The sequence below is a fragment of the Lontra canadensis genome, unplaced genomic scaffold (assembly GCF_010015895.1).
Source record: "Lontra canadensis isolate GAN:19392208 unplaced genomic scaffold, GSC_riverotter_1.0 scaffold117, whole genome shotgun sequence".
In the NCBI taxonomy this organism is placed as follows: Eukaryota; Metazoa; Chordata; class Mammalia; order Carnivora; family Mustelidae; genus Lontra; species Lontra canadensis.
In genome coordinates this window covers 1794466-1809479 of record NW_022631111.1, presented here as the reverse complement: position 1 = coordinate 1809479, position 15014 = coordinate 1794466, and the positions used below count along the sequence as shown (strand labels likewise).

The window sequence follows — 15014 nt, the reverse complement described above, 5'->3', positions numbered from 1 at the left end:
GCCCTCTTATACTCAGTGGTGATTAAATATCACGACTTTCTAACCCTCACCATGGCCCCGATCCTGCTGTTAGACCTGGTCAGGCATTTCGCTATTCGATACGCTTAATCACACAGAAGACTTATGTACAGATGAGTTTAAACATTGAAAATAAACAGAAAAACATGAAGAGATTCCCGCAGCTCTGGCCAAAGTAGAAAATCAAACAGCAGCTGTGAGCCCTATCAGGGTACACCCTGGTATGTGGGTACCCACGGAAGAGGGTTTCAGGAATGCTAGGTCAATGGCTCTAGGGCCTGTGGACTTTCGAGCCTGGAGGGGGTTTGGTGGGGGGAATAACCATTCGAGATGGTCTGCCCAGTTTCCATGAAGCAGGGGTGTCCAGGGGCCTCCCCGCTCACACCGCGTGCTTTTTTTCTGGACACAGATGTAATCTTTTTGCCTGGAAGTCCCCTTCCCTCCAAATGACAAAATTCAAGGTCCAGCAGAAAGGCTACCTTTTCCATGAAGCCCTCAAGGTACCTCTTGTTTGAGACAGAACGAACCCCCCCACCCACCTCAGTCCTCTTGACTCGGCAGGGGTACCAAGATGGGACCAGCATACAATGGTGGGTACTTTCCCTTAGAGGTCCAAGGGGTGGATGGTGGTAAGGTCCTGGATCCCCCCTACCCCAGTCTCCATCACCCCGCACCCAGGTGCTAATGTTGACATTAAAACTAATTCCCTTTGAGAGAAATAATTCACATTTCCCATGCAGGTAAAAAGAATAACAGTTTCTGTAAGACCTTTCCTGTCGTATGAATCTGAAATAAACAACCCAAGTAAAAAGCAGGCTACTTACTATGCAAAGAGAAGCAGCCTAAGGGAAGTCCCTAGTTCCCCCTTCCCTCCATGTGACAGCCCCTAGAGCCACATCGTGTAGAAATTCTGGGCTTCCCCGGGGCAGTAAGGTCCGTGCTGGGCGGTCCCATCCCAGCATCTAGCCTGGGCCTGACATGTAGCACACCTGCAATCATGGAACAGCAGTCACGGGGAGATGTGGCCAGACTCACACCATGGAGATCTTGGACTTGCCAGACTCACACCTGGACTTGCACTCTCGGGGTGTGGCCTGTGGAATGGCCGTTACTTCCACTTTACATATTCCATACTGTATTCCATTTTCCATACTGTAAAATGGCCGTTAATTCCATTTTACAGATGAGAAAACTGAGGTCCAGTTAGGACTTCCGTAAGGTCCCAGAGTTGGCTCTGGCCCTAGTCCCAGCCGGTTCCAGGATTCAGGCTGCCTCTAAGGTAGTGAGGCCGGGCAGCTCGTTGCTGTGGGAATGACTAATAGCTGGTCACCTGGTCACATGGGGCTCTGGGGTGGTCTGCTCCCCTCCTCGCGGCTTTCCTCTGCCCTGCTGAGCTGCCCAAACTCAGACTTTCCAACCTCTCATTCTCAGCTATTTCTGCAAACTCGGGGCCGCCCTCTATCCTAGCTTCTAAACCACAGCAGCTCAGGTCCCAGGCCCTCCCTCTCTCCAGCTGGGGGTTCAGAAGGCAAGAGCAAGGCTCCACCTGACTCCAGGCACCCCACCCTCCGATCCTTCAGGGCTGACCTGAGGGTCGGTGGGTGGGGGGACAGGATAAAGGATGCCAGTCTCAAATCAGGGTTTAAAAGCTGGGTTACAGCCACACGCATCTTAATTGGTCCATTTCTATGTTCTCTGTGGCCATTTTTCCTTTCTGATGGACTCTTACAAACATTTTACTGTTATATTTCTTGTAATACTGCCTGGAATCATTATTTAGACATCATAAAAAAATCATTATTATTTCTAAAAGAAAGGCTGACGATTCCTACAAAAGAGAACAGAAAAAGCTCGGGCACACACGCAAACACACACACACACACACACACACACACGCCGATCCAAACACAAGTACACATACCAGCGAGTTTAGTGTGACAAAAAAAAGAGGTCTATCACCACAATGCTTTGCAAAATAGACATGAATGAATAATTTATAGGGCTCTTTACAAACATCTAGATTTCTTAATCATTCTAGAAAAATCCGGTTCGATTACTTACAGCAGCAGGGCTGTGCTAAACCAACCCAGAAATGGTTACCAGTAAGTAAAATTTACAGTTCCCAATGGGCCAGCCTTTCACAGACCTGCACTGCAAACATCTTTTTTTTTTTTTTTTAATATACCAGAACCCACAAAGCCATCGTTCTTACTAGCCAAAGGCACCATGTGTGATAAATCCTCAAACCCTTTACTTTGCAAGAAGGTTCCTGACTTCATGTACGGATGATCCTATTTCCCGCTTTACTTTGGCAAGAACTCCATGACGCTGTGCTCTTTGCGGCCAGTTTCAAATCAGGGGTGCCTGCACTGAGGCCGCGAAGCCCTAATTCTTTGGACTCTCTGAGACGCTGAGGCACAAGGAAGCAGGCCAGGGGTTGGCGGCGTTGGGGGGAGAGGCCCACACGCCATCCCATGCCACCATGGACCTGTGCCCTGCCCAGACTTACCGACAACAGGCTGCTGTGACATGTGGCCAATGCCAGCATCTGAAGCCTGAGTCCCCTGGCAATCCCGCTGTGATCCAGGCCACTGCCTCTTGCTCAGGGCTCCCTCTGATGTATGGGCAGCCCGACTCTGTCTTTGAAGTCAGGGCTCAAGCTGACCCTCAGAGGCGAGGGACCCGCTGGGCTACTGCCCCCTCAGCTTACACTCCAGCTCCTGGCCTCGGGGACCGGCTCCTGGACAGGGAGCAGTGACTGATGCCCGGTTACAGAGTGCACAGCAAGAGAGCCGTTATTGATACTTCCTGTTTGGGGAGGAAACCTCACTGGGGATAATGAGTGGCTCAGACTCCAGTGTCTCGGCCACAGGAAGTGAGGCAGGACAGCCAGCAAAACCCAGGATGCCCACAGTGAATAAATGTCATCTAGGCCAGGTGGAGGCTGCCTCCCCGTGTGTGTGTGTGTGTGTGTGTGTGTGAGAGAGAGAGACACGGAGGGAGGGAAGGAGGGAGGTGCGTTTACTCCCTGTGTGTGCATGTGTGTGTGTGTGGGGGGTGCATTTACTCCCCACAGAGACAGAGAGACAGAGAGAGAGAGGTGCGTTTACTCCCCGTGTGTGTGTGTGTGTGTGTGTGTGTGTGTGTGTCTGTGTGAGAGAGACAGAGAGAGGGAGGGAGGTGCATTTACTCTTTGGGTTACAAAGTCAAACATAATGGCTGCAGAAAGCGGCAATTTGTCAATTGCCGTGGGGATAATTTATCGCAGTCACCGTGGCTGGCATTGGCTTCGTGATCATTTTCTCAGAGTTTCTGTGCCGACAAAGCTTCCACGGTCATCCTTGCTAGTCAGTGCCCACAGTGGGGAGAAGGACAGACAGAAGAAGGACCCACAGACAGAAGACCGCGCCACCACAAGGGCGAAGCCAGGATGGGCGTGAGCAGGCCTCCTGCTGATGGCTTTTCTGGCGACCCCAGAGGCCACGCTGGCAGACCAGAGGGCGGGCAGAGGCTTGGAGTCTTTTTTTAATCATCGAAGTTAATTATACCACGTCCAGTCTTAGGACAAGTATATTCTACAGCTTTCCACTTGTTTGAAAACTGGTGATCTTGGAAAATGGAGGCTTTGAGTAACCCTGCTCATTTTGAGAACCACAATACATATTCCACCCGGCTCTGGGCGGGTCACTCTGTTTTTACAAGTGGCAGAACAGGGGCTGCACGGTCGTCTAACTGCTGTGTCTGTGTCCCGTCTCTTCGGCCAGAGAGAGACCTCCCACGGGCAGGGGTATTCTTGAATCCCCTGTGTCCAGCATAGATCAGGGCACACAGAGTGAAGTGTGACCTTGCCCAGATGCCTTTCCTTCTCTGTTCTGATCATTCAGTTAAACAGTGAACGTGAAAGCCCCCAAACCACATTTTGGTTTACACCTTTCCTGTGCTTTGCTGTGGGCCACTCGCTGACTGCTACCCCAGAATCTCCTCCCTCTGCTGCCTCCTGGGACTCTGCATGGTCACTCAGCTTCCCAGTGAGACTGTAGGCTCCCCAAGGGCAGGGACCTGGTGCCCTGTACCCCTGGGTATCCCCACCCCTGCTCATGGTATTCTGCTCACTGGGAGTGCATAGGTGCCTGTGGGGTCCAGGGGGGTTCTTAGGCTGCAGGTTTGCGGCCCCCGATTCAGTAGCTGGGGTGAGCTCCGCGTTCTCTTATCTCCTCAAACTTCTGGGTGGTCTCCCATCCCCTTGGAGAAGCTGTACTGTCAGGACCTCATACATCCGTTCATCCATGCTTCCTCCCTCCCTCCCTTTCAAGATTTTATTTATTCATTTATCAGAGAGAGAGCGAGCACAAGCAGGGGGAGCTGCAAGCCGAGGGAGAGGGAGAAGCAGACTCCCCACTGAGTAAGTACCCTGGTGCGGGGCTCAATCCCAGGACTCTGGGATCATGACCTGAGCCTGAGGCAGGCGCTTAACTGACTGAGCCACCCAGGCATCCCAGGACCTCATCATTTCTTATGAAGGCAAACGCTCCAGGTGTGAGTGGACAGGGACATGCCCATGGTTCTGAGAGGTCCAGGCTGGCTGTGATTCCCCCATGTCCTGGGGTTGTCAATGAGCTCAGGGCACAGCTGAGGAGCTGTGCCCTGAGCTCCCACTCTACGTTGGCCACACACAGCCCTGGCAGATCAGAACACTGAAGAACTGGAGCAAAGTTTACAGGAGGACAGACAGGCCCAACAGGCAGCACACAACAGCTCACGATCAGCTCTCCAGTCCAGGAACACCCGGAGGGCAGAGCTTTCCTGGACAAAAGTCCCCAACCCCAGCACAATCCTTGGCTGCCCCGCCCAGCACAGGCTCTTTTCCTTCCGTTCCAGTTCCGGTACTTTTGGCCAGCCAGAAGCCATCTGCATGGACCAACCACCGGAGCCCTAGTCCCGCCTTTGGTTGGGGCTGATTCATTGGACCGTGGTGACTGGCTCCCCAACCCTGACCCAGCACAGGCCCCTCCCATTCCAAAAGGCCACCCTAAGTGATGCCGCATGTCACCCTGTCTGGGCACAGACTCCACCCAGAGGGCCCATGTCACACCCACTATGAGCCCAGAATAACTGACCTTCAGAGAGACCCTCGCCCCGACTGCCAGGCATGCTGGGACGTCCCGAGCCCACCCTCCCGACACCCTGATGGCCATACCACAAACACACGTGCCAGTCAAGGCTCATCCAGCAGTGACCCCCATACCCAGGCTTTGGGAGACCTGCTGTTCCCCCCACCCCCCACCCCAAACGGAGACCGCCCCATTCCCCAGTCCCCAAATGCCTTTACATTTCCCTGTGATTGAGTTTCTACATCTCGGGGCTCTATCTTCTACAGTTTAATCTATTGGGATAGCTCTGGAAGGCTTAAGAACGTGACTGCTTACATCCCACCTGGCTCCCAGGAAGCGGGAGACAGAGGTAGAAGAAGTCACTGCCTGATCGAAGGACAGTTGGTGCCCACCTGTCCCATGATCTGCCAGGTGACTGTGGTGACTGAGGAGGACAGGCTGATCAGGAACAGCTGTGCAACTAACTGTCCAGTGACCGTGTTCCACGTGTGAGGGGGAGGGAAGCCTTCTGCCCTGGGATGAAGTGACCATGAGGACCTTTGTGATACTGCGTGATTGAGCAGTCCCCGATCCTGCCCGGCAGCCCGTTCACCCCTAGCCGGTTCCCTCTCGAGTACCTGGCACCCAGTTGGTTCTGGGAAATGTTTGTTGAATGAATAAATGAGGCAGAATTTGGACAAGCGTGTATAGGTAGTGATTAGGAGCCTCAAGTTTGGGGGAAGAATGGATTGAAGCCTAGTGTTTCCTTGGGAAGGTTATACCATTGGGAGAAAAATATTACCTAATTCCCACGAGAGCTGAAGGTTCAAATGAGCTCACAGTTATATGAGTTATATGAGTTATATGAGTTAAATGAGCTCACACCCCAGAGCCTGGCATGTGGGGTACTGAGTGTTCAGGGATGATGACTGTCATTTCAGGTGTGCTCCAAGGCGTGCTCATGGCATGCCAAGGACATGAAGGGTGGATGTGCAGATGTCTGGGGAGCCTGGATGGCTGGCGGGCCCAGCTGCAGAGGGCAGCAGGAGGAAGGGAGAATTCTGTAGCTGAATGTTCAAAAACCACCTCTAGAGTGGCCCTTCCCCACCTCTTCTCTCCCACCTCCAAGTTCCGTAACCCCCATAGCCTCCTGGATTGGGGCTGCGCTGGCAAAGATAGAATATGAGTGGGAAAAAGAGGCACACGTCCCACTAACCCCCAGGAGGGATGAAAAGAGGCTGCCTGACCTTAGGTTTTAATAACTGTTTAAAAAGGCAAGCTTCTTTGTTTTAAAGCAAGAGGTCCAATCTGGGTCCAGGGGCTAGGAAGCAATTTCATGGAGTGCCCATCTGAAGCAGCCGGGACCGACCCGCCAAGCAAGTCCTAGCCACTACACGGGTGGGGAGGGCAGGAAGCGGGGGAGATCCAGCCCCAAGGAGCCTTGGACATCACTGAATCAACTGCTTCCCAGTGTACCTGAAAATCACCCTGGCCACCGAGATATTCTTTTTGCCGACTGGCCAGAGAATGAAGCAGGAGCACAGACTTTTCTCCCAGTCTGGAAGACTCTGGCCAGGACAACAAGCAGGGAGCCTTGAGGCGTGGGCCCGTGGCCAGCTTTGCAACAGAGAAGCAGCCACTCTCTGGGCCTTAACCACCTTCTCTAGGGAACTGAGGGGGCTGGGACTAGAAAAGCAATGAGCCTAGAAGGTCCCCAGCTGATAAACGCTCAAATCCCTGGGGAAAGAGGGTGGGCTCTGATATTTAATTTATTGCACTCCTAAAACTCAGCACTTGACACAGCTAATCCCCCAGGCAGGCATTATCGTCACTGTCTTACAGATGTATCAGGCCCAGCGTCCTTAGCAAGGTTTTACAGATGGAGGGAGTGCAGGGAGTTGTCAGGACTTGGTCAAAGTCACATGGGAAAGAGCTGGGGTTCCGACTCGTTCCATGGGACTGTGAAGCCAGAGGCTCTCAGCTACAATCTGCCAGCTCCTCGGCTCAGGTGTGCAGCTTTGCACTATAGTCATTAACTCTCACTTTTCAACTATTTTGGAGCCCTGCCCAGTACTCTGATAAGTGCAAGGAGGGAAGGGCCACAGGGCAAGGACAGGAAACATGAATGGGAGGACAATTCACCTGCTTGTCCTAGAGTGCCCACAGGTCCTAGGAAGGCAGCAATCCCCGTTGGGACTGGCTGTCCAACCCTCTAGGAAACAGGTGGCCTGGACTGAGCTCCCTGCAGACTCAGAGGCCAGCGTCACCCCATGCTGACTCCAGGCCATCCTCCTAGGTTGCCTGGCTGAGGCCAACTGGCCCATCATTCAAGGTCTCCTTCCCTTCTGTACCCCAGGGATACCCCCTGCTCCACTAAGGCCATTTATCCATCAGTTGATGATCAAACACCTGCTCCAAGCTGCACTCCCATCACCCCTCCCCCGCATCTCCGTAGGCCAGGAGGGAGCGCTCAGACAGGCTCAGAAATGAGGAAGACAGTCCTCCAGGTGCTCCTGGCTGGCTGCAAGGGGGCTCATGCAGACTCAGATTCAGTCAGACGTGGGGAGGATCTAGGCATCTGTGTTTTTAACAAACCATGCAGGTGACTAAAGGGACACATCCACGTGAGACTGTTTGGGCTTGTGGCTATCCTGGACCCCAGCACCGCCTTCTCCTCACTGACACCTCTGAGAACATGTCCTGTTCGTCCCACCGGCAGGCTGCCCTGGGTTCACCAGTCAGATAAACCCGGGTGCAAATCCCTATTTCGGCAACTTGCTACCTTTGTGTTTTTGCCAAATACCCATGCTCTCTGAGGCTCAGTTTCCCCATCTGGAACAAGATGATGGCGCTGCCTTCCTGCCCTGAGGATTAACTGGGACAGTGTGTGCAAAGCAAGCTGTCTGGCACAGATAAACGCACACTAAATGTCTGCTATTAATTATATCATCACTGCACCCTGATGGACAGAAATACTTCCCTGGGGCTATTTCCAGAACCCCGCTTCTGGAGCCTGTTTCCGAAGCCTCCCTGGACATCTGGAAGGCCTTTCTGTGCCCTCCGCCAGGGCTCCAGCACGACCTGCCCGCATTTTCTCCCGGGTTTTGGCCTCCTGGCCCCCCAAACGACATTAGCTCAGTACCTTCCCCTTTATCTACCCAGAGTGCCCAAAAGTTACAACCACACCCTTGCCTCCAAAGTTCGGGAAAAGGGACAGGAGGGTTAAGTTTGCTGGGCAAGAGCGGGCAATGGTCAGCCTGGCCTCTTCCAGTTCAAGGTCGGGCGCCCCCGCCCTTTTCCCCGGCTCTGCTTGGGGCTGTGAAGCGGATGGGAGGCCTGACGGTAAGGTCCCGCCCCCGCTCCCCGCCCTCCCCGGATACTGGCCCGCCGGAGCCACGGAGACCCGGGACCCGTGCCCTCGGCGGGTCTGCAAGGCTGCAGCCTGGGTCGGGACTCCTGCTCACCCGAGTCCCGCCCCCCGCGGAGCGCCCCTGGCCCTGTCTCCGACCCCGCGCACGCGGTCGGCGTCCCCGGGAGAAGGCATGCGGGCAAAGTGGGGGGCCGGGGATCCGGGTTCTCTGCCGCCCGGCGCACGTGGTGGCTCGGTCCCCACGGCCCCGGTCGCCTGCAGACGCGTGGCGGCGCCGGGCCCCCGAGCAGCGGTGGCGGGGGGCGCAGCGGGGAGCCGCCGGGGCGGGGGTCCCGGGCGGGGCACAGCCCACAGCCCGGCTGCGACGCGGCGGAGGGGTCACTCACCAGTCCGGCCCGCCGCTCAGAGCCGCGGCGGCGGCTGAAGGTCCGCGTTGGAGGCGGTGGCCGGGCCCCGAGGCTCCTCCTCTCCCCGCGCCGCGCCCCGCCCGCCCGCGGGGACTGACCTGCGGGGGAGGTGGCCGCCCGCCAACCCGCCGCTGCTTATCCGCCTCGGCCACGTCCCCCAAGGCCGCAATCGGGGAGCTGCAGAGCCCCCCATCCCAGCCTGGCCCTGCAGCCCAGGCGGCGGCGGCCACCGCCGACCTTCAGCCCCCCGCCCGACGTTCAGAGCCAGCCCGCCCACTTCCTGATCTGCGTCCCCTCCTCCCTGCCGGGGCCAAAGTGTGCAGGACTAGAGGCTGCCACTTATCAGGACAATGAGGGCGTGGAGGCCAGGGTGACTTCCTTAATCTGGGGTACACCTCAAATCCACTGCCATTTTATAATCGAGGGTAACTGGTTGGTCAGGTTTGCACAGATGGCAAGAGGCCGAGGTGTCAGACTGGAAACTGGTTCCTTCTTTTCTGCCACAGAAGCAGCAGGCCATAGAGACCCCTTCTCAACAAGGCAGCATCCAAGGCACTGTGGTCCTGGCACTTTTCCCTCCCTTGTCCACACATGGGGTAGACCTTTAATCCTCGCCCACTGTCTCCAGGTTTCAAGACCTGGGAACTGGCGGAGGGCGCTTAGGAGGAGCTGCTGGGGACCACGGGGTTTGCTTTCCTGTCTAGATCTCCTAGGCCCCCCCACACTCCCCTGCCCCTGCCTGCTGCCCTCCCTTGCCCCCTGTGGGTGGCATCACAGCACAGCACAGATGTTTCTAGAGGTGTGTGTGCCCTTCTGAAGCCTTTTCTCACCTCCAACCTCACCTCACGGCTGGGCGCTGCTGACTTATTCCCTTCCCTTTACAGGGGATGAGGCAGGGGCTCTGGTTAGGCAGGGTACCATTGGCATTAAGGTCCCTCATCTTCTGGGAAACTGACTGGGGCAGACCCTTGGGACTCCATCTAGAAAATGCCTGGGGGGCATATTTCACCAGCACCTTTAGATTATTCCCAGGAGCCCAGCAGGGCAGGAGAGATAAGCCCTAGGGAGGGTTATCTGAGTCTGGAGGCCAGACTCTGGGGACTGGGCCCTACAAATGGACCCCACAGAGCCTAACAGAGGGCGAAAAGGCAGAGTTCTGACCTTCCCCCACAGTGGTAGGGAATGCTGCTGGGAAAGGTCTCTTCTCCCCACTCCCACCTCTGCCCTCCCTGAGTTCCACCCATGAATACCTATGCTTGCTCACCTCCCGCCTAGAATACTCTCCGCCCGCAGCTCTCTGCAAGGCCCAGATTCCCTCCTGCCTCCTTTTGCTCCATCCTGCCCCAGGGCAACACCCTCACGGAGCTCCCCACGCAGGGAACCCTGCCATACCACACCATGTCCCATGTATCGGGGACCCGGGAGCCCAATGCCTCACCCCTGCCCTTGGATGGTGGGTTGCTGCCGCAGTGGGTTGTAAACTTTAAGAAGACAGGAGCCCGTTCCTAACCCCCTTTGGTGCACCCTCCCCCCACTGGTGCTTTTTAAGTATCTCTGGCTGATGGCAATCTCTGAGCATCCTCCCTGCAGTGCTAGCGAGCAGCACAAGGAGATTGAGCTTGAGAAATGGAGGCACTCAGAGGTGTTCCAGCCTTCTTGGAAGGACCCTTGGATCCATCCAGCATCCTTCCAAAGAGACCTGGTGGGCCTCTTCGTGGGGCTTCCCATGAGTTGGAGAGAGAGAGAGACGAAGGCTGGCCTGACATAGGATTATAGAGGGAGGAACGTCCGAAGGGGAACATGAACTTCTACAAGAGAACACAGGGGGCCTGGAGGAGACAGGGAGGGAGGTCGGTGAACGCCCTGCTGTAGGCCAAGAGCTTAAGTGCCACCTACTCCATTGATCTTGGTGCTTTGCGGGTCTGTATCCCCCACCAGGATTGGGAGCAACTTGTCTGTCAAGGGGTCTGATGTGGGTGCGGGATTGGGAAATGTTTCCTGAATCCTTTGAGGGCCAAGCTCTTGGAAGCAGAGGAGCTCTGTCCTGACCTAGCGGGGAGGACAGTGCGTTGACACTGGCTGAGCCCCTCCTCTGTGCCAGCCTCGCGTCTGATCAGGCCAAGGGCAGAGCAGTCAGAGCCGTTCTTTCCAGACATTTGGCAGCTTGTGTTACTTCTCTGCTCCACCCACACCCCATCCTCTCCTGGTGGCCTCCTCTCCTCCCCTCAAACAGATCAGACAGGGTCCTCAGACAGGCCACAGCCCTTGCTGTTACCTCTGCCCAGCCCCTGGCTGTCCCGGTGGCACTCCTTCAGGTGTGAAGGACCTCCTTCAGGTCCTTGCAGAAATAGCATCATCTCCGTGAGACCCGCCCCATCCTCCCCCATCCTCCCCCATCCTCCCCCATCCTCCATCCAGGTACCCTGTCCTATTTCTTTTCTGCTTTTTGAAAGCTTTCTCTTCTAACATGCCGTGAAACATACTTTTCCCATTTGTTGTGTCTTAACTGTCTGCTCCCACAGAAATGTGAGCTCCCCGGGGCTGGAAGCTAGCTCTGCCTCATTGACGTCTGTATTCTCAGTGCCCAGTGTGGTGCCTGGCACACAGCTGAGTGGAATGTACTCCCATTCTTACCCTTCTTCACCTCCCTCAGCATCGCTGGGAAACCTCCCCCATGGTTCTTGACCACCCCAGAGCCAGCGTGTTACTGGAACATAGAAATTGTCCAGTATGTGCACAGAAGCATGTCTGGGCCTCGAGTTGCCCAGTATTCTCTTTATGAAGCCCCTAGTGTCAGCCTCCTGAGATGGCCCTTTTCTCTGAAGATGAGGCTTGCCCTCTGGCTCGGAAGACAAGAGCATCCAGGAAGAGAATCCAGAGGCTCACCACCTTCTTGGGCCAGAGAGAAAAACGTTGTGTCCTCTCAGCTTCTTGGATTGATCCAAAAGGCTAGGACAGAGCACATCTATTTCACAAAATAAACACCCTAATTGACTGTGAAGAGATGGCCACGAGAAGCCATGGGCTCAGGACTCTGATGGCTGGGGGCCAGGCCCTCCTGGATCTAGAGGGTACTCCAAGCCTCTGGGCACAGGGAGCTGCTCCCTCTCTCATGAGGGAGGAAACAAGTCTGCAATTGTGGTGCTTGATCCTGACGGTGATCTGGGCAAATGAAAGAATTTCTCTGCCACAGTGGTGACCCAATGGGTAAAACTGTGTGGGAGCCACCCAGAGCTGAAGCAGCAGCCAATGTTAGGAATGGTCTGTGAGGAAGAGGCACGGAATGGGGAAGCAAGCTGGCAGAAGTGTGCTTGGGGCCTGGGATTGAAGTTCACAAACGGTCTCTACTTGGCACCTTATTTCGAACCAATATTGGTATGGCATGGTAAAGGTGCCTTCCAGAGCCCTGGGAGCCCCAGAGCAGTACCCCAGAGCTTAGTGCTCTGGCCTAAGGCTGCCCTTCTTCCAGTCCTCTGTTGAAACGTGAGCCCTCCCAAGAGGAAAAGCGCTCTGAGCTCAGTGTAATGATCTGTATATCCCGGGGAGATTTAACTGTGGCCAGGACAGGAGCGTGGAGAAGATTCTAAAGGCAAGTGCTAAACGGGGAGTGTGAATAACGGGCGGGGGATGGGGTAGGTGGGAGCAACCATTCCTCTAAGGGAGCTCACTAGCACACAGTAGGCACTTAACTCGCTGTGTAAGGTCAATTGTCTTGGTTTGTGACCAGACCACCAGTGGCCAATGAGAATGTAGGAAGCTGCCCCAGTAACTCCAGGGAACATTCAATGAGCCCAGAAGCGGGTCCTTCTTGTGGGTCTACGGGAGCATACTTCGCCTTTAAGTTGGGGGAGTTTGCAAAAGGCACACAGCTGGAGAAATCTGGGTTTCAGCCCCTTGCTCCAAAGGTGGTGCGTGTGGTGGCCTCAGAGAGGGTTTAAAATTAACAGAATCCCAGCCCCGCCCCCGACATCCTGAATCATATGTGCATTTTAACCAGACCTGCCAGAGATTATGGGCACCGTCAAGTTTGAGAACGCCCTGGTCTAGGGTGCCCAGGAAAGCAGCAAGTCCTCGAACTCCTGGGCCAAAGCTGAGGATCAGAAGCCTAGTCCAGGCTACACTCCGCCTTGGTGGCTGGCACTTTAATACCGCGCTTTGCTTTCCCAGGGTTCTTACGAGCCAAACGGCCTGACTTAATCTGCTTCTGAATTTTTGTAAATAGGGACTAAATGATTCTGCCCTTCACAACACTCAATGCCTATTATATAAAGCTTCAAGAAGAAAAATGTTACATGAGTATGCTTACTCCTTTCCAATAACTGATCTTAGTTCTTGTTTTACTGTGGTGGCTAGGATACTCAGACCCACAGTCATTGACTATATGATCCTCATTGAATATACTTAAATTCTGCTTTATTCTCCCATAGTCCGTGACTTTTTTGGTGTCAAGTTTACAATAAGTTATCTTCAGCTGCTTTTGGAAAAAGCCAGTTGTGTAAGCAAACTAAATAGGAAACACCTGGGTGCTGCCATGGCTAGTCCTTTCTCCCCCTCCGCAGCCATCACCCTTTCCCGGCAAGAGCAAGGTCACAGCACGTTCTCTGCTGTAATTTTGAGAAGGGGACGGAGGGCTGGGGAGAAGGATGTGCCCCTCCCTGTAGCCAGGCATCACCAAGCAAATCCCACCAGGCAGGGGTCACATGGAGGGGGGAAATCATGATAAGGGCTCACACCATGCCCCCCACCCTCCCCCGTTTCCGCTTGGTCCATTCCCATGTCTGTCTCACCTGATGGCGGGTGCAAGGTCCTATCCTTCATGCCAGGGGACTCTCCACAGCCTGGGGTGGAGGGATCCTGTACCCCTGAGGCCTCGGCTGCCATCTCTCCACGTGCTGCTACTTCTGCCGGGTGGTACACGCTCGGCTCACTTGGTGCAGGAGATAGGCGGAGGATAGACTCCGCCGAGGCAACTCACAGACTCAGACTGGGAGAGTCACAGCTCTGCAAGGCAGAGGTGGGGGTCACTGACCTCAGGCTCATCTACAAACACACTGCGGTCAGCAGCAGAGATAAGCCCTCCCCACCCACTGTGTTTCAACCTGCTCCCTTCTGTTTCATGAGTCTTGGTTCTCCAGGAAAGGTGAGGGAAGGCAAAGGACATTGGTTGAGGTCCCACCTTGAGGCCGGCGCTGGGCCACGTTTAAATCACCCCCCATAAGCCTCACTGGCCCCTGCCAGGTGACTGGGATCTGCTCCATTCTTTAGATGGGGGAGGGGACCTGCTTGGCCTCATGCACTGAGGAAATGACAGCAGCCCGACTCCTGGATCTTTCTACTACCTTTGCCTCGCTAGGTGGAAGGCTCCTGTGGGCAGTGGCCAGCACCCCTTTGGTGACCCCCGTTAGTGCCCAGGACTGGGGCCAGCGTGGTGCTGGGAGCGGAACAGGGGCAGTCCATGTGGTGTGACAGAGGGGGCATGAGCCACAGCATGGGATTCTGTCCCCAACACTCCTCACAGTGCCTGCCATGCCTTGGTGAGGTTCCATCAGCTGTCCCCAGCCTCCACAGGGGTGGCAGCTACACGGGGCTATGTCCCCCTGAGGTTTGCAGAGCCTGGAGCAGGTCTGTGGAACGCCAGGGAGGCCGCCAAGAGCCTACTTCTCTCTGGCCTAGTGCCGGTTTCACTGACACGCACACAAGTATGTCGTCATCCTCAGAGCCACCTTCAAATGTTTGCTGGGATCTCAGTTCTACGCCAAAGGCCAGGAGCCACAGTCAGCCGGCCACAGGGTCTCCTGGGATGAGGAGAGGGCCGGGCTTGGTCTCTGGAGGCATCTGGAGGATAAAGAAACACACTGACCTGGGTTCAGATGGGGTCTCCCCACAGAACCTTGATCTCCTCAGCGGTAATCTGAAAGAATATGCTGCCTCAGGTGATGTGAGAATGAAGTGAGAAATTTCCAGATGAGTGCCTGACCTTTAGTGGGTGTCCATTAAAATACTGCCAGCCAATCTGAGAGGAAAAGAAAGTGTGTTCAGGGAAAGGAAGACAGGCCACTGAAAAGCCCAGTTCCATAAGAAATATACTTCTTGGCAGGCCCATCTTCCCTTTTGGAAAAGTCTTCTTCC

General features: G+C 55.1%; 1 protein-coding gene across 3 annotated transcripts in view; it reads right to left on the bottom strand.

Annotated features, from left to right (window-relative positions):
* The window catches only part of STEAP3 (STEAP3 metalloreductase), a 46213-nt gene extending 32447 nt beyond the window's left edge, over positions 1-13766 (bottom strand). The window contains exon 1 of one of the 3 annotated variants that reach the window (XM_032840870.1): positions 13673-13766. In XM_032840870.1, coding sequence (XP_032696761.1) covers positions 13673-13766 — 94 coding nt within the window. Of the gene's footprint in view, positions 1-2527; positions 2570-8864; positions 8957-13672 lie in introns of those variants that run through there. The other 2 variants (XM_032840872.1, XM_032840871.1) reach the window with 2 other exon arrangements.
* Between the last annotated feature and the right edge of the window lie 1248 nt (positions 13767-15014).